General features: G+C 35.4%; 1 protein-coding gene and 1 long non-coding RNA gene across 2 annotated transcripts in view; one reads left to right on the forward strand and one right to left on the reverse strand.

Moving 5' to 3' along the window:
• Nucleotides 1-999: 999 nt before the first annotated feature.
• The window catches only part of LOC107459337 (protein KINKY POLLEN-like), a 34892-nt gene continuing 15761 nt past the window's right edge, over nucleotides 1000-20130 (reverse strand). Inside the window, exons 13-23 of the mRNA XM_052251982.1 lie at nucleotides 19774-19892; nucleotides 18557-18809; nucleotides 17834-18061; nucleotides 16729-16868; nucleotides 15760-15832; nucleotides 8261-8365; nucleotides 8088-8174; nucleotides 7467-7613; nucleotides 7211-7378; nucleotides 1663-2017; nucleotides 1000-1479 (exon numbers count right to left, since the gene is read on the reverse strand). Coding sequence (XP_052107942.1) covers nucleotides 1328-1479; nucleotides 1663-2017; nucleotides 7211-7378; nucleotides 7467-7613; nucleotides 8088-8174; nucleotides 8261-8365; nucleotides 15760-15832; nucleotides 16729-16868; nucleotides 17834-18061; nucleotides 18557-18809; nucleotides 19774-19892 — 1827 coding nt within the window. The 3' untranslated portion in view covers nucleotides 1000-1327. The remainder of the gene's footprint in view (nucleotides 1480-1662; nucleotides 2018-7210; nucleotides 7379-7466; nucleotides 7614-8087; nucleotides 8175-8260; nucleotides 8366-15759; nucleotides 15833-16728; nucleotides 16869-17833; nucleotides 18062-18556; nucleotides 18810-19773; nucleotides 19893-20130) is intronic.
• LOC107459338 (uncharacterized) lies at nucleotides 2007-6873 on the forward strand. Its single transcript, XR_001586271.3, has 4 exons — nucleotides 2007-2779; nucleotides 2876-2931; nucleotides 3011-3186; nucleotides 6631-6873. It is a non-coding gene; the product is annotated as an uncharacterized LOC107459338 (long non-coding RNA).

Raw genomic sequence — 20130 nt, forward strand, 5'->3', positions numbered from 1 at the left:
GAGAGGAGATAAAAAAAATATCTGAAATGAATGTTGATTTATATAATAAATATGAATAGAAGTGAGAATAAAAAGAGAGAATAAATTAAATTTTATTAAATAATTATATCTTTAATGAAATAATATTACTACTAAAGGCATAGAGTAACCTACATAGAAATTAAGAGTAAAAAGAGAATATTTAAAAGTAAGGTTAAATATTACATAGGAAGAATAAAAAGTGATGTGAAGAAAAATTATAAAATGACAATTTCACTAAAATATTTATATAGTAATATTAAAAGTTATTTAATATGCCAAGAGTTTATTGTGTTATTACTTAATTTTTCTTTTTATATATTATAATAAATTAACAGATAGATAGATAGATAAATACGCAAATAGATTCTTACAAACTATATTGTTGAAATGGATGACATGGTAATTTTATGTAAAACTTAAATCTTATATGTCATTCATTCACTATAATACTACTTTTGGGCTCTCCTTTAATATATTATAATTTATAATAGATATTAAAAGTGAGTAAAATGAGATCATAAAATAATTTTTATAATTCAATTACATCTATTAAAGATAAAAGTATAAACATAAAAAACATAGAGTAACTAAAGGAAATAATTGTCAAGATAGTAAGATGGAAAAAAAAAATTCTAAGTCATAATACAAAGAAAAAAAGTAGGCTATGCCACCTTAGAGAAAAATATAATGTGGCACAATAGAAAAATCATAGGTGTTTGAGATTGATTCTCAGACTATCTCAGTATCTTGGTTTCTCTTTTTATTTATTATAAATACATAAATTGATAAATAGATTGTTTTGGTTTTTTCTTTTATATATTATAAATATAGATGTTCATACGGATGGGATCGGAATTCACTTTCTCATATACCAACTTGTGTAAATTTTAGGAGTTAAATTCTTTGTTAACAGTGAATTTTCCTTTCTTTCCCCTATTTTTATTTAAATTGCATTAGCTTGTAAGCAGTCTATATTGTTCAAATTATTGTGTCTACACAATCATGCCAAAACAACTCCTATCTTCTAAAATATTAAGCTGCCAAAATTGCATATATATTGAGAAGCTACGTGAATATGCAACCAGAAGAGATGATCACAAAGTTGTTGATGAACAGCAAGTAATGGTAGATGTTAAGAAATGGTATGAACTATGAATACAAGTAGTTCAATGAAGAATAATCCAAAATTTGAGTCCATAGTATTCTTTCAACAAGTTCATCCTCTGAATATGCATGCTGATTGTGAATGATCAAACGCATTGTGCTTCTTGCTTAGATAAAAATTAAGACTTTCCATTTAGGTAACTTAGAGCTTGTTCAATTCACTTAATGCTTCATAGGCTTCAGATGCACTTGAGGAATCACTGTCATATGCTAATGATGAGTCAATCACTTGTTGAGGAGATGTTGATGTTTGCAATGCTGATGCTGGTGGAAATGATTCTTTGGAGAATGAAGCTGTAAAAGATTGGCAATATTTCAATCAATAAACTTATCAACAAAGTAGAATTTTAACATGAAAATCATCTATGAAAACTTCTATCCCATTTTCATGCCCTGATCGAGCATACCGGAAAGTCTAAGTAGTAAAAAGAAAGAAAAAAAATATTAAATAGTAGGAAAAAGACATGAGAATAAAACCTTTGTGTCCTTTAGCTTGGAGCTTTTGAGTGTGTCGCTTAATAAGCTTTTTAGCTTTCACAATCGTAAGCTGCCTAGCAAATGTAGAAGCTTCAGCTTCATTTTCACTGACATCCGAACCCTGTGCCTCTTGTTCTCCTTCACCTTTCTTTGTCTTGTTCACAAATGCCTTTGCTTTTTTCTTTTGAGTGTGGAATAGACCTTTAATGGATGTTACAAATCCATCACCTGCTCCATCAGCTGGACGCGGAAAACCTGACTGGTCAGATTTTACTGCTGAATTGTCTTTGTCCCTTATCTCTGGACCACTAGCTGCACTGGGCTGAATTTGACCTTTGTCTTTAAATTTCTTAACCTGCATGACCCATTTACCAAAAGGCATAAAAATGTATTTAGTACACCATTTACCATTTTCTAACAATTACCATAAAATAAATCTAGACTTTTCTTAATAGGAATACACCATTTTAAATGGGATCACAAGAAAGAGTTTTGGCAATAGAATGTTTTCTGATGTTGCAATGGTTGGTGTGAATAACATAAATATCAAGAGTATATGGCTACTGAAGGGTGTTTGGTACGAGAATGATATCGCTTATGAAAATACAAAAACTACCCTCATCTCCATCCACCATTACTGTGCAGGTCACCTAACCCACCATGTCTACTACCAATTGTCAAGTATTCTTCTAAATATACTTGAAACATTACTGGAAACTTCATCCACCTATCAAATGTAAAACTCAGATAAATATTGAATAATTAATTAATAAGTTAATTATAAGTAAAAATGGTTTAGAATAAAAACTCGGACTCTTATTTTAAAGATTTTGGTTTAAGGTGGAGCCAACAGTTTAAAATTGCAAATGGACTCATGTTGGGCTCAAACCTATAATATATAAACCCTTCACTTAACCCATTTCAGCACACTCCCCCTTCATTAACTCATATACATTCAGCACAAAGAAGGAAGAGAAGAAGATAGTGGTGCCCTAAATATTATTATTCAGCACTTCACTAAAATCCACATAACTTTCAAATTGTAGCTCTGATTGATGACCCATTTACGGCTACGCGTTCGTCTCGACTCCCTCTTCGATTCTATTTAAATATTGTGGTAAGGAACTTCGAAATCCTTGCTCCATTTTTCATTTCTCTTCAATTTCGCGTTTTGGGTTGAGGTGTTGAGAAAATTTTGATTTTTGATATTTAGGGGAGGTTCAATCTTGAGTTCTAATGGAGTTTCAATCCAAGGTTACGTGAGATGAGGTAAGGAATTTCAATCTCCCAAAATTTTCCACTATATGCGAAAACCTAGACTTGAACTATGAGGAATTTTTGTGATTAGATGAATTATGAATTGTTTGGCTTGAATTTGGCACGGAGAAAATTTGCTTGGCGTGGGACCGGTATGGGATTGAGTTGAGGATCATCATTGGTGAGGATTTTAGTAGGGCTTGGACAAGTTGGAGTTGGAATTGCCGGAGAAAAGATTTTCCAAGGTTGAGACTGCCGTCAAAGAAGGTACTGGTTTTAGTTTTGGGTAGACATTATGTAAGGTTATGTGAAAATCTAAGTTAAATGCCCCTACGATATTGTTGAATATTGATGGATATTGTGTGAATGATTAATATTGATTGATGATTGAATGATAATATGTTGTGGTATGAAATTGAGAAATTGAGGTTTGATTAGCCATGTATATGTGTGTGATTGAATTTGGATGTTAGTTGTGCTTGGATTGCATAACATGGCTAATGATATGAAAAATTAGGCCGAAGGCCGTGATTGGGTGAAGTGCACCCTTATGGTAAGTTATGAGCCTCATTTTAAGTGTTGGAAAGGTAAAATTGTATTGTGGATTGTGATTGTGAATTGGTTTGGTTATAATTTTGAGTGAAAATTGATGAAAGATCGAAAATGGTTAATTGATGGGAATTTGATGGCTTTAGGCCTTGAATAGTTAGGACGAGACTTGAGAATTGATGATTTAGTATAGAGGGTGTTTGAAGGTTGGATGATTATGTTGGTTTTGAAATAAAATAAATTGAGAAATAACCAAAATGAGCATTATGTAGAATTTGGTAAAACAGAATTTTGACCAACTTTGACAGACCATAACTTGGTGTTCGGAGTTTGGAATTGAGTGAAACATGTCTTAGAGCTTTAAAACCGTCCATGAACGGAAGAAAAACGATTTTTGTAGCAAAAATTATGAACGCTTGAAAATTGGGGTTAAAAACTGAATTGTGCAGAGTTTGCAGAACTTGGGACAGTAGCAAGTTCCGCGCGTACGCATGCATGGTTCGTACACATGACCCTAGATTTGTGTGTATGCACGAATGTGAATTTTTGCAAAACCAGACTCAGGTTCCGTGCGTATGCATTAGGCATGCGTATGCACAACTACCCAGTTTTGGCCAAAATGCTATTTTTGAACTATTTAACCTTCCCAATATGTTTATAACCCCCTTTAACCTCCATATGGAGTCGAATAACTAACTGATAAGCCTTGAATATACTAGGGAGTGATATGATAGATTAAATTGAACTATTCCTGGATAAACACTTAGTTAACTAAATGAAATATTGCGGGAATGGTGGTTTGTCCTGAGGCTAATTTCTTTTATATTGATTAAATATATGTGTAATACATTGTTGTTGGAAGATTAGGTGTTTTTTTATATGGTGTTTTATTCAAATCGGACGGTCCGATTTGTTTAAAAAAAAGACTATACAAATCGGAGGGTTCGATCTGTTTGAAAAAAAAATAAACTACAAATCGGAGAGTCCGATTTGTATTTGATATTTTTTTATTTTTTAAAATAAAGATCGGACGGTCTGATTTCAGCATTAAATTTTTTTTATTTTCGAAATCACAAATCGGTCCGATTTGTGATTGTTTGTTTAAAAAATAAAACAAATCGGAGGCACCGATTTGTAGCTCCCATAGCAATGTCAAACACTTCTCTTCTCACATCATCCTGAGATACACTCTTCTCTCTCACAAAAAAGAAAAAGCGTTGTCCTGACTGCGGTGAGGACGGTGATCACATTCTGCTCATGGAATAATGAGATTAAAGTAGCTAATAAATGAGTGGGGTCATGTTAGGTTGAATCTTCCAAGACTGGATGGAATTGTCAACTGGCTTAAGACATGATATTGATTTCTTGCCGGACAAGGACGGTGGTATCATCCCGCTTGCTAAGTGCGTAAACTACTATGCGGGGATGGTGGTTGTATCCTGCCTGCGGTGAAAATGGTGGTGTTATCCACTCACGTGATAATGGAATTGGTAATTGATAAAAAATGGGGTTAATAAATCTAATAAGTTGTGAAATTGATTAAAGTTAATGATTATTGACGATGGTGTTATCCCGCTCATAAAAGAACGAAATTGAATATTTGATAAAGAGTTGGGGTTAATGAACTTAATAACTTGTGAAATTGCTAAAAGACATTGATATCGATTGATTGTGGCCTCAATAGCTGGATTGGCCAGAATAGTGGTTTGTCCCACTTGCGTGGCAAAGTCTGGGTGTTATCCCGCTTGCATGGCAAAGTTTGAGTGCTATCCCGCTTGTGTGTTTGAGAATTGAAAATCATTTTTGATTGGCAAGGATGGTAGTCTTATCCCGCTTGCGTATTGGTTTGGCACCGGCACCGGCACCGGCACCGGCATCAGGCAAGGACGGTGGTTGTATCTCGCTTGTTCGTGTTTGCTGTGTCGTTATGAGGATGGTGATTTTGTCCCACCCACGGTAAGGACGGTGGCGTTGTCTCGCTCACAAATTAGACAGAGGATGAAAGATTCCCTCTTTTGATGTGATAGAAAAGTTGAGGATGAATGATTCCCTCTCTTGTATCATGACTGTGATGAGATTTGATGTTGAGCACGATCTCGTGAGGACGGCGATACGTAACTCTCACTTGAGATAATGTGCGTGAGGCTCAGTGAGGACGGCGATACGTAATCCCCACTTGAGACCTAAAAGTGGGTTTTCCATGAGGAGGGCAATATGTAACACTCATGGAGGGGACAAATCTCGAAGTGGGGATGACGATACGTAATGCCTAGTTGAATCAATGAGTACGGCTCAGCAAGGAGGGCGATACGTAACGCTCACTTGAGACTGGAAGAATGTGTTTTGTAGATGTAGAAAATTGGAAAGGCACTCTCCTTTGTATTAATTCTCCCACATCTCTCTCTGATTGCAAGGTGAAAAGGCACACTCCTTCGATATGGAAAGATACACTCCTTCATAATTTCTCCAGGAGAATGTAAAAAAGCACTCTCCTTTATTTATGTTCCTCCTGGGGATGTGCAACCGAGAGACAATATCCGGATTAGCTAATGAGAGTGTCAGGTTCTGACAGTTTAACCGACATGTAAGCTCATAGCCCATGGAACAGGCATGTATAATGTGCATTTTTTGCTATTATTTGAGTGTGCATATTTGTTTGGTTTGCCTAACTGTATATTTCTGTTAATTACTAATTGAAATACTTGCCGTACTTGTTCTCTACTTGTGTTTGCTTTGTACTACATACTGTTTTTGTATGATTTCGCTGTTGAGACATGAGACTTGGGATTAATGATGATTATGACTATGGAAATGAATGAGATCAATGATAGTTTAGAAAATGTTAAGCATAGCGAATTAATCCCATATTAATTAATGTTTGTGATTAAAATTATTGAAATGAATGCTGGACCAAACAATTGTGGTATTGGGATTTGGATAGTAATATATAAGAAATGGTTGAAAATAAAGGTGGATATGGAACTGAGATTTAGTAACTTAACCATGTTTGGATTAGAAAGAACCCTAGGCTTGAACCTTGTGGGTTTCGAGACTAGGATTAACTAGCGGGTTCATATAGTTTTACATAGTCTCTATTTAGAATTATTACTTTACTAAGAACCTTCGGGTTCTCAACCATTGTCGAAATTGTCTATTTTTCAGATAACAGGACGTGACGCATCCTGCTAAGAGCGCGGGACTCGTTGGTGAAGTGAAGAAGACTTTAATTTTAAAGTTTATCTTGTACTTAACATATTTTTCCACTGTTAAACATGTATTTGTATATTTTTCTCTTAGAGGTTTTATTTTGGAGAAACATGATGTAATCTGCACTCTTTCGATTTCTATTATGTTCTAGCCGGCCTTTTCTTTGTAAATCGAGACTATTACTATTCATGTATCTAACTCTAGCTTATATATATATATTTTTTGTTGTTTTTGAACGCGAAGTTTTCTCACTTTAACGTTTCGAGGGTGATAATGGTTGTCGCTTTGGTTTATCTTTCTTTCGTAGGCTCCTAGTTAAACTATATTCCTTCAAATACTACATATGTTTCTTTGTTTTTAGGTGTCGTAATGTTTCGCCACCTTTGACTTACGATTGCAGCGTGAGGCCTTGTGTGATAAGGTGTTATATCAAATGCTTTAAAAAGCACATGACCGAAAATCACGTTCCGAAGATCAAAACCAATTTTTCTACCAAACATGTTATCAAGATAGACTAAAAGAAGGAAAAAATCACCTGCATTCCAGTCACAGATTTCAGGACTCCCCAGATGACATGCTTCTTAACTCGTGAGAAGAGTCTTTGCCAACTCCCAACAAACTCTACCCGATGAAATTGATCCATTAGTAATCTCAGATCACTTACGGCGAATCTTGACCCTTCATATGTAACCGATAACTCAACCTACAAGAAAGAATGCAAGATAACAAGTGATCAGATGGAAGATGGCAAGTGACAACTTCTTTTCAAACCGCGTCCAACAACCACCAACCTGGCTAATCTTGATTTCATGAAACACCATCATCTTTTTTGGCTTCTTCTCGTCACTAGGCTTAGAACCTTTAGTTTTGCTTTTAGGTGCCTCATCCTCACTAGAGTCGGCCAATATTTCTTCCTTTGTATTTTTAGCTTTGGATGCCTACAAGCACGTTACCAAAGTCCTTATGACAAATCTACCATGCAAAAACATATAAACTTGGATAATAGGAAAAAACATGAGAAAAGAAGCTAAAACCTTCCTTAGTTACCCCAACGATGTAGATTAAATTAGCATTACCTACAATGTTGCATAGATATGGGCGTGGTACTTGTACTAGGTGTATGAGAATGAAAATTTTGCAGAAAAATAGGTATAAGTATGCGAGCATAACTCTAACAAAAAAGATAATTAAATCATAAATCAAGTATAGTTTGCAACATTTAATGTTTCATGAAGATTAATTTATATTTAGATATATTTTTTTCAATATAATATTTGATCAACAAGTATGCAAGTATCCATATTAGGTAGATACTAGTATCAATGGCCTTTAAGATACCCATATTTCAGACCCTAATTATATTAACATTATTACTTGAGAGACACGAACCAGACATTTTATTAAATAGTCACCTGAGTTGAATCGGCTTGGGCTGAGGATGAGGTATCACCTTTCTTTGCACGCCTTGCACCAGCTGTCGCTGAAACCTTCCAAACCTCCTGTACGGATAATCATTATTAACTGATGACAAACCATGAATTTTATTAATGTTGGTGAGATAAAGTTTGCAAGATCCTTAACTAACCTTTCGACGTTGAGAATCACGTTGTTCTTCTTCTGGAAAGAAATACCCCCACATCATTGTGTACATTGTCTCTGTTAAATGGATCTTAAGGGGGTAGATATCTACCTATAATGTAAAAGTAAACTAGAGTTAGTAAACAAACTGCAAGAGTCAAGTTCAACAAAATGTCTCATAAATAACAATTTTGATTGAAATGCTTTTGTACTCAATAGATTCTCAATTCTAGACACAACAAATGAATGGAATATTCTAGGGAATGCAAAAGTTATCAATTAGTCATTTCTTTACCAATAGCTATTAGAGCAATTCATATTGCAACAATTATTGTACGCTTCTCATCCCATCCCATCCCACCCTCCTCAACAAAAACGCCAAAGTGATGGAAATTACATCTGCATGAGAAAAAGCTTTTCCATGCAATAGCAAATGACAAGGAGAGATATGGGTGTACCTTTTTCTATGTTTCTGTTGAATATCTGATTAGATCTGTTTTGATATAGTTTCCCTCTTTAGATATTTGATTATGTTGGATCTCCTAGTATTAAGGGATCTGATTCTATCATATCTCCTAGCATTAAGGGATTTTATTTCTGTACCTATGTATATATATATTGACGCTGAGAGATGATACTCTTAAGGAATTCATCCAAAAACAATCCTTGTCTCACTCCATTCATATATTTCAAGTTGGTATCAGAGCGGGTTCCGACCCGGCTCTGGTTTCTATTTTTTTTTCTTTTCCGGCTGCAATCTCTCAGCCGTGTTCCCTTTTTCTCACCAGCTGACACTATCAGCTGTGTCTCTTCGTCAGAAACTGTTTTTCTGGCCAAAACCTTATCAAACATCAGACCCACTCCGAAGCAACCCCAAAATCAGAATCGGAAAGCCAAGTTCGGCCTATCCCCAAAATTTCTCCGCTGCCCAGGCTTTTTCCGCCCCTCGTTTCCCTTCTGCAGGTGTTTTTCGGCCGTTTCTGAGTGTCTACCATCATGTCTTCCGAGGTAACCCCCGACACCAACTCCAATGGTGGTAAACCGGCTGTTCTAACATCTGTCGTTTCTGGAACCGCTACAATGACCTCTGAAAAATTGATGGGTGCCAAGAATTACCTTTCTTGGGCTGATTCTGTGGAACTTTGGTTCATGGGCCAAGGCTATAAAGACCACCTTACTAAATCTGTTGATGATGTTCGCGCCGTTGACAAAACCACTTGGAAGAAGATTGATGCCCAGCTATGTAACCTTATGTGGCAGACCATTGATCCACCAAAGCTGACTATGTTTCGGGCTTACAAAACTTGTAAAAAGGTGTGGGATCGTGCTAAAGCTTTATACACTAATGACATTGCAAAGCTTTATACACTAATGACATTGCAAGACTTTACCATGTTGCTAAGAAGCTGTGTAGTTTACAGCTTCAAGGAACTGATATGGAATCTTATGTTGGGGCTGTGGAAGCTGTCAAGGAAGAGTTTTCGACTCTTCTTCCCTATGTGTCTAATGCTGATGACCATCATGCTCAACAGGGAAAGCTGTTTTTGGTACTTACATTACTTGGGTTGCCAGCTGAACTTGAATCTCTTCGGCAACAAATATTGGGCACCTCACCCGTTCCTTCCCTTCAAGACGTATTTGCACGACTCTTGCAATCCGGCCCCTCTCTTGAGACCCATACTTTCGACCAAACTGCATTGGCATCCCAATCTTCTTCTCAAGTGTCCTTTCAAGTGCCCACTCGCGGCGGCCGTGGGGGTCGTGGTAATCGTACTCGCCTTAGTTGTACCCATTGCCATAGGATTGGTCATACTCAGGATAAATGTTATGCTCTCCATGGTCGTCCTACCAAGGTAGCTAATGTTGTCCAAACTAATGAGCCATCTGACGTTCACTCCGCCGCACAACCACAAGGGATATTTGTCTCTGGCAATGATTATGATGAGTTTCTCAAGTACCAAGCTTCAAAGCAGGCATCTACTCCCGTTGCTTCGGTGGCCCACTCTGGTAATTCTGTAGCTTGTATCTCTCATTCCTCTTCTCTTGGACCATGGGTCCTTGACTCAGGTGCTTCTGATCACATTTCTGGTACTTCTTCTGTCCTCTCTAAACTTGAACACCCTGCATTTCTTCCTTCTATCACTTTGGCTGATGGTTCTAAAACTGGTGCTAAGGGAATAGGTCAAGCTACTCCTCTTCCTACATTACCTTTGAAATCTGTTCTTTACATGCCCAATTGTCCTTTCAATTTGATTTCTATTAGCCAACTTACTCATTCTCTCAATTGTTCTGTTACCTTTTTTGCTGACTCCGTCATTGTGCAGGATCGAAGGACGGGACAGACGATTGGTACAGGAAGTGAGTCTCAAGGACTGTATCGGCTTGCCTTACCCACTACTACTGTGTCTTCTGTTGCTGCTGTTGAGTCTCCAGACGTGGTCCATTGTCGCCTGGGACATCCCAGCCTCTCGAAGTTACAAGCTATGGTCCCGAGTTTATCTCGTCTTACTACCTTAGAGTGTCAAACTTGTCATTTAGGTAAACATCTTCGTAGTTCTTTTACAAGCCGTGTCAATACACGGGCTGCGTCTCCCTTTTCTGTTATTCATTCTGATGTATGGGGACCTAGTCGGGTTACTTCTCATTCTGGTTTTCGTTATTTTGTCACCTTTATTGATGACTTTTCTCGTTGCACTTGGTTATATTTAATGAAGGACAGATCTGAATTATTTGTACATTTCAAGTCTTTTTGTTCTGAAATTCAAAACCAATTCAAAACTTCAATTAAAATTTTACGAAGTGATAATGCTCGTGAGTATTTTTCAGCACCCTTTTCGTCTTACTTGTCCTCCCAAGGCATTCTACATCAGTCATCTTGTCCTCATACCCCTCAACAGAATGGTGTGGCTGAGCGTAAACATCGTCACTTGATTGAAACTGCTCGCACTCTTCTTCTCCATACTCATGTTCCCTTAAGTTTTGGGGTGAGGCTGTTCTGACTGCATGTTATTTAATTAATCGTATGCCTTCTTCTGTTTTGCAAAATCAAGTTCCTCATTCCATTTTATTTCCTCATGAGCACATTTTTTCTCTTCCACTACGAGTCTTTGGTTGTACTTGTTTCATCCATGATCTTACCCCAGGCAAAGACAAGTTAACTGCTCGCTCTATCAAATGTGTTTTCTTAGGGTACACTCGATTTCAAAAGGGTTATCGTTGTTATTCTCCAGCTCTTAATCGTTTCTTCGTGTCTGCCGATGCCACTTTTCTTGAGAATACCCCTTTTTTCTCTGCACCCGACATCACTTCACCTTCCATTACGGAGGTGCTTCCTGTTCCTTACTTAGATGGGCCTCCTATTCCCACAAAGCCTCTCCAGGTTTATCATCGCCGCCCACGGCCTGCAGTTCAAGATAACTCATCTCCTGAACCCGTGGTTGAACCGTCCTTGGATCCTTCTTCGGGAGTTAGCAGTAGTCCTCCTATTGCTCTCAGACAAGGTACTCGTTCCACTCGTAATCCTAATCCTATCTATAATTTTCTTAGTTACCATCGTTTATCATCTTCGCACTATGCTTTTACCTCCTCTTTGTCTTCTGTTTCTATACCCAAAACAACAGCAGACGCTCTTTCACATCCAGGGTGGCGCCAGGCTATGATTGAGGAGATGTCTGCCTTACATTCTACTGGTACTTGGGATCTTGTTCCATTGCCACCGGACAAATCTACTGTGGGTTGTCGTTGGATCTATACTATTAAGGTCGGCTCAGACGGAACCATTGATCGATTAAAAGCCCGCCTTGTGGCTAAGGGCTACACTCAAATCTTTGGTTTGGACTATGGTGATACCTTCTCTCCTGTTGCGAAGATGGCCTCTGTTCGTCTTTTTCTTTCTATGGCTGCCATTCGCCATTGGCCTCTTCATCAACTTGATATTAAAAATGCCTTCTTACATGGTGATCTCAAGGAGGAAGTATACATGGAGCAACCTCCCGGGTTTGTTGCTCAGTGGGAGTCTTCCAGCTTAGTATGTCGTTTACGCCGATCTTTATATGGCTTGAAACAATCCCCTCGAGCTTGGTTTGGTCGCTTTAGTGCTGTTATTTCTAAGTTTGCATGATTCAGAGTGAAGCAGATCATTCAGTTTTCTTCCGTCATTCTTCCTCCATGACCTCCATATATCTGGTTGTTTATGTGGATGATATTGTCATTACTGGAGATGATCATGAGGGAATCACTCAGTTAAAACAGCACTTGTTTGATCACTTTTAGACTAAGGATATGGGGAAGTTAAAATATTTCCTAGGAATTGAAGTGGCACAATCTAATGCTGGGATCTGTATCTCACAGAGAAAATATGCTCTGGATATTCTTGAAGAAACCGGAATGTTGGATTCTAGACCTGTAGATACACCAATGGATCCCAACACAAAACTTAGTCCAGATCAAGGAGAACCTCTTGCAGATCCTGGCAGATATCGCAGATTAATTGGCCAATTGAATTATTTGACAGTCACTCGGCCATATATTTCATTTGCCACAAGTATCCTAAGTCAGTTTCTTGACTCCCCATGTGATAGTCATTGGGACGCAGCTGTTAGAGTCCTTAGATATATCAAAGGTGCTCCAGGAAAAGGTTTGTTGTATGAAGATAAAGGACATAACCAGATTGTTGGGTATACTGATGCAGATTGGGCAGGATCTCCATCCGATAGACGTTCTACATCTGGTTATTGTGTTTTTATTGGTGGAAACTTGATATCTTGAAAGAGTAAGAAGCAAAGTGTTGTAGCAAGATCTAGTGCGGAAGCTGAATATAGAGCTATGGCGCTTGCCACATGTGAACTTATATGGTTGAAGCAATTAGTTAAGGAACTTAAGTTTTGTGAGCCGAGTAAGATGGAACTGGTGTGCGATAATCAAGCTGCCTTACATATTGCTTCCAACCCTGTGTTTCATGAACGGACCAAGCACATAGAGATTGATTGCCATTTCATAAGAGAGAAGTTGCAAAGTGGGGAAATAGTAACAGCCTTTGTCAACTCCAACGATCAACTTGCAGATATTTTCACCAAAGCTCTCCGGGGTCCTCGGATACAATACATATGTAACAAGCTTGGTGCATATGATTTATATGCTCCAGCTTGAGGGGGAGTGTTGAATATCTGATTAGATCTGTTTTGATATAGTTTCCCTCTTTAGATATTTGATTATGTTGGATCTCCTAGTATTAAGGGATCTGATTCTATCATATCTCCTAGCATTAAGGGATTTTATTTCTGTACCTATGTATATATATATTGACGCTGAGAGATGATACTCTTAAGGAATTCATCCAAAAACAATCCTTGTCTCACTCCATTCATATATTTCAAGTGTTTCCTTGAAAGGAAAACCATCTTAAGCCTCTATTAGGAAGATCAATGAAAATTTTAAAATTGTAGTTGATTTGCTAATAAGTTACTAAATCTATTAGGATTAGTTCCTAATAAGTTACTAAATCTATTTGCTACACATAAGTGAGTAGTTTAAAGCAAGAGATAATGATAAGTTAAGGAAAGTGAAGAATGATATTAGTTGGTTATAACTGATACAATGTACGAAACCAAACAATAAAATAAATGGTAAGTTACACTCACACTACTTAAAGCTTATCAAAATTACACACCACCCTCTATTTGACTAGTATACATTCACCTCCCCTTTATTGCATCATCAAATTGAATTTGCATTAAAAATAGGTTGAAAAAAAGTCACTTTTAACCCGACAATCTCTCTATGCATATAAAACTCATCGAGAAAGCAGAAGAATCACAAAAACTTTGTTTCTTTTAACCTTATTATGAAGGGCATTTTTGTCATTCTAATTGAATAAAACAAAATAAAATAAAAAGAATATTTATACACATGTGACAAGCATGTGTATAAGGATCTGTTAGTTAAATTAACATCAAGGGATGTAAGTGTATTATTTGGTTGTGCAATTTGTGTAAAACAAGGGAGGTGAATGAATACTGGTCAATTTACCATAGAAAATAAATCATTTAGGTTCAGGGTTGCCAAAGTACTTTTTCAACCGGTGCCCATAATGTATTTTGTTTCGTTTTGTTTGAGCTTTATCTTCAAATACAAGACATTGATTAAGGTAGGATCCATCACAAGGAGTTACAATAATTAAACTGGAACAAACTTGGATTCATTGAAAAGGAGAAATCAGGCAGCATAACTTTCATGTTGGTCATCTTAGCTAGTTCTCGAGGATTCTAGGCAAAATTTGCCGAAGAAAACTGGTAGCAATAATGTTACAAATCATGATATCTTTCCACTAATGGGACCATAACAGTTAGCAGAGTCCATTTGAGGTGGTTGCAATGTCTTTTGAAAGCTAATAAAAATTATAATTTTGCCAAAAAAAAAGGGTGCAAAACAGTAGTTCCAGAACCACTTATCCAACAATTCTCTCCATTTGCAAGCTTGTGAATTCTCTATTTCAACAATTCTCTCCATGCCAGGATTCCTAAAACTTACCCAAGTGGGGTTAGCAGCGGACAGTTTTGCAGAATGCAGCATTAGAGTTTATTATTAGGATTTAACTCTTAGGGATACTCTCATTCTCTCATCTTTAAGTAATAGACTTGAACAAAATGATTAAAACAACATAGCAGTGATAGATGGATCGAAGACAGAAGCACAACGAGGTGATCATTGAGGCAGCAGATGCTAGAGGAGGCAGTGGATGTGTAGTGGAAACGACTGTGGATGAATAGTGTAGCAAACTTAGGGAAAAGAACAAAAATGTAGAAAATGCAAGAGATGAAAAGTGGTTGGATGGAGAAAATAAGACTAGGTTTGGAAAGAGGACAGCAAGGTCATATTTAAAACTCTTTGCTATGATTTAATTTTATCCTGATTCTTAACACATGTAAAGTACATTATCTTAGTAGGAATATTCTAGACTCTCAATCATATGATGATAATGCTCAAGTGAGCATCTAATGAACTCATTATAAAGTCAACCAACAATGTTTGTGAAGTTTGCGATAAATCAACTTAGGATAGATAGTGGTGTATTTATTCCCTCCAGCTCCATATGGTATGTGTAAGAATAACTCGTAAGGCTTATCTTATGAAGACTTGTTAGAAAGAACATGACCGTGTAGTTTATAACTAGCCATAAACCATATTAACAGTCTCCTATGGGTTCAGGTAAAGGATTTATGATGTTCTAAGGTGTATTAAGTTATGTGTATATTCATATATGAAGTGTTCATCTATATTACTAGGACTTGATTGTGGATGATAGATGTTTTGGATGCTTCAAAACTGAATCCTTATATGTGGTTAATTTATAATGTTGTGATTTGTTGATGATGTGGAACCATTTAATGTGTTTAGATATATTGATAACTAACAGAATTTATGACTCAAAAATAATTATGTTACCAATCTGTTCATTTAATCTATCTCTAGTATTCTAAAACAAAAGAACCTGAAGGAATCACTTACCTGAAAAAGTTCAAAGGGAGCTTTTCCATCCTTTGGTTGTCCTTGTCTTGCATCAAGCCTAAGCATCACTTTTCTGGTGGAAGCAAACATACAATATCAACATTCGAAAATAAGGAAAACATGAAAAGTAAGGCATTGGAATTTTATTTGTTATTGTTTATACCTAAGTGGATTCTAAGAAAATATATAAAGATATTCCTTGAATTGCTTGTGTTAATTTGGAAGTTCATTAAGCCTTTATGTACAACTAGAAAATGATTGTAGTAATACTGTAATGTTTACTACACAATATATTACAATTATCTGTGCACATGAACTTATAGGTTAATGAGCACATTTTATTAATATCTATTTATGTTTCAAACTCTTAATCTAATTCTATAACATAGAATTCAAATGTTTCAATTGTTTAAAATGTTGAGGAAATGTTTACACAAGTACCAATTGTGAAGGTCAAGCAAACTTTAATGGCAAATCATTTTTCTATCATCATATTCACCTTTTTATACATATGTAGCTGGATATAATTACCAAGAATGTCCCCAAAAGTGAAAGTAACATATAAAAGATAACAAAAGAAGTATTCATTCTCTAGAGAGCTTGGATTTGTGAAAATAGTTTTATCCAGGCTTAAGAGATGGTAAAGAAAATAGAAACATTAGAAAAATTATCAAATAAACATGTTGGAAAAGCTCTATTACATTGATTTTGAATTCTTTATTTTTTGTTATGATTTTTGCATTAGAAGTATGCCTTATATTCCTTACTTTCTCTAATTATGGCTCTTTATTCCAACACAATACTTTTCAATTATTAAAAATTAAGTTATATCAAATGACTAAGATAATTACTGGAATGACAAAAGTAATACTGCAACAACTAGATTTTGCCCCAGTAAAATAGTATACCCTAGAAAGTTGTCTTGTAAGCACCAATAGGGACAAGAAAATTCCAGAGAAGAGTACATACTTTCCCCATTCAGACGGAGGATTCCAAGCTGCCAAAACTGTATCAGACTTGGCATTAGCCAGACAATTTCTGAAAACAAAGTATTTTGTTGTGAAATGAGAAATGCCCACATCCTTGAAATCCCGGTCAAAGTCGTAAATCTAAGTGGTTAGCAGAAAAAAGAAATCGAATTAGCATATTCTTGAAAATTCAGACAGAAAAAAAAAAGAATTTTGGAAGTTAGAAAACAAGGACATGAAAATAAGGGAAAATCTGTGTAAGTATACTACTGTCCCTTTCCCTCATAACAATCAAGAATAAGAAATTACAGTAGCTTAGGTTTTGTAGTCCACTTAAGGAAGTTGAATGAGAAAATTCAAATCTTTTTGCATTTAAAATTTCTTTAGTACATGTACATATAAAGCAAGACTTTAAGGATATGTTTAGAAGATTTTGATATAATGGGAAGGAGAAGACATTAACAGGATGGTAGAAAAACAAAGAAAAAGGAATGGATTTCCTTATTTGATTATGCAATAAAAAAATGGATGACTTCTTTCAACAGTTACATCCTCTTGTTCAACCCTCCCTTCCCCTCCATTGAGTTCCCAATTTGGAGGCTTAGAAAAATGAAACCGTTGAGTGGAGAGGGACACATTGTCCCTTCTTGGCCATCCCACCACATTCACTAAAGTGTCTTGTAATCATAGTTCATTTAAATCTAGCCAGTTATACCACTTATCCCATTGCAACTCTTCTATTGTGTAAACTTATCTTGAAACTCATTAATTCCTCGTTATTTGATAGAATGCGGTTTCCACTTTGACCACATTCTATATATGGTGAGGTGATGAGTCTCCAAATGAGTACACACAAAATAAGTTAGTTCTATCAATATTCTAGTTGACTTATCACCATAGGATGAAGAGTGTCTCTTCCTTTATTTTCACCCAATCTTATTATAATAAAGTGATGAGTGCAAATGAGCACACTAAAGAAGAGTCATTCAATCATTAACCTATTTCCATTTGATATTATGATAGAAGTTCATATTTCAAAAATATTTTTCAGTGAACAAACTAAATTATAGAATGAGACACATTAAAGCTTGCAGAAAAGAACTTACCAGGTCATTGATCTCAACTTCAGCGAAGGATTTACCATGAATAAGCATGCTCCAAACAACTTTATTAATTTGCAAAGATAAGTGCATGGCATGGGAGGGACTTTTGCTCTTTTTTTCCTTTTCCATTAGTTGCAATTGGGCAGCTTTTTGCAGAGCAACTCTTAGAGATGCATATGCTTCCTTCCTTGCTTTCTTTGCAACTACAAGTTCTTTTCTCAATTCTTGGATCTGCCAGCAGTATAGGACTAATTCGATTACAAATGAAAATTTGTTCTTCACAAAAATATGCACAAGTGCATATGTTGTCAAGATTCAAATTATTATTCCCTATGATTGACAATATTTGTCACTTTAATCATATGTATACTAATAAAGAAATTCAAAATCAAGAATTGATTACAAAATTATATATCAAAATAACTTTATTTAAAAATTTATTTATTTATGATATTTTATTATTTGTTGTCTTCAACATTTTGTGGAGACTAAAGGTAAAAAATACTTAATAAATATTAAATTAAAACATTAGATTATCAAATATATTTAACAAAGAAAAATTCTTTAAAATGATAATTACTATACGTATATACCATATGGAATAATAAGATCTGTAAAACAAATTTAATGAATAGAAAAAGCCTAAATTTAATAAACAAACATTTATAATTAGAGTCGAGCTACCAGGTCACGGAATTCTATGGATTATTGATAAGATTTACTTACCAACAAAGGTATCCCACCATCTATCATCCAGCACTCATCTTCCTTTTCTAGACTCTGGTCACCAATATTGTCGCACCAAAGAGATAATTTCCCTATATCATCAATAAGCAACCTCTGTTTTCTCTCTACCACTTCAAGATTGATTTTTTCAAGTTCAACCTCTTCAATCCCATCAGGAACCACCTCATCTGCTGCTTCCTCTTCCACAATATCATCATCTTCAACAGAAAGTGACAGGCTACTCTTTTGAGGCCTAAATTGTGTACAATAATATACTCAATTTTTTTAAGAAACTTTTCATATAAATAGAAAATATCTTGAATTTTATTTAAAGGAAAAAGAGCATCAAAATATATATAATTACATAACTAATCTACCCAGGTTATGTATTATTAAATATCAAACCCATCAATAAGAAGCATATTTCACAAAAAATAACATAGTAAATGAACAATAGAGGAAATCAATATAAAAGTAAATTCAAAGAGGAATTTTGTAGTGTCCTCAAACATCGAGGACTGCAAAAAGAAAACATGACACAAATATGTAACAGGTGACGTAAAGTAACCCCAAAAAATAATAGTGATCCTAGCTACACAGCACATATAAGTTTCAACAACCAAATTTTATGGTACCATTAAGTTTGACACAGTAATAAAAGATATAAACATACATCAGTATGTAAAGTAGGTAAACAGATAGAGAAACATCACATAGAATACTTTGAAAATTTGATACATCTTTTGATCAATAATTTGTATTTAAATACATTAATTCAAAAGTGAATTACCAATAATTTGGTGCATAGTTTTTTTACTGTGGCAAGCAAAAAAAATTCTTATATGAAACTAGAGCATATTTAATGCATGCTCTAGGGATATTCAAACCATTTTATTTATAGTATCAAAAGTTATATAAAAAATAAGAATGAGTTCCTATGAATTAAATACAATAAGAATGAGTACCTAAAGCACAAACTAAACATGCTATAAGAGTATACAATATTTATTAAACATAGAAAGGATCAAAGAGTATAAAGGTAGAGAGAGATTCTTGCACACAAAAACATCCTTAGACATACTCACAATGAAAGTGGATTCTATTAACGTTATTCAAAGTTTTAAACACTCCCCCAAAACTTTTATGTGAGTAGCCCAATGATGATTGCTAAACATGTGTCCAGATAAGAATTTTTTCGACATAGAAATGGATCATACTTTGGAATGCGTGCAAAAAGAAGATTGCTTAGTACATCCATCATGACTTGAAATTGGCGAGATGTCATTATTGCTGTTATATTGTGAGAATTGAATTTAACCTCTTTCAAGGGCTTCACCTGCAGCAAGGATGCAAAACTTGTCAACAAATTATGGACATAATTTTTTTACTTTATTAAATACTATTTGACAACTATTATCCATCGAGGTTAATTTTTCTAGTTAAGTTCTTACACAATTCCTACATGAAAGCTTATTACAAGTTTGTTAGTTGGGTCACAAGCATATATCTGTCTTTATGCATGGAAGGGGAGTATTATAAGTCTCTTATTGTGCTAGGCTCACTCAATTCAATTG

This window comes from Arachis duranensis, chromosome 7, assembly GCF_000817695.3.
Source record: "Arachis duranensis cultivar V14167 chromosome 7, aradu.V14167.gnm2.J7QH, whole genome shotgun sequence".
Lineage (NCBI taxonomy): Eukaryota > Viridiplantae > Streptophyta > Magnoliopsida > Fabales > Fabaceae > Arachis > Arachis duranensis.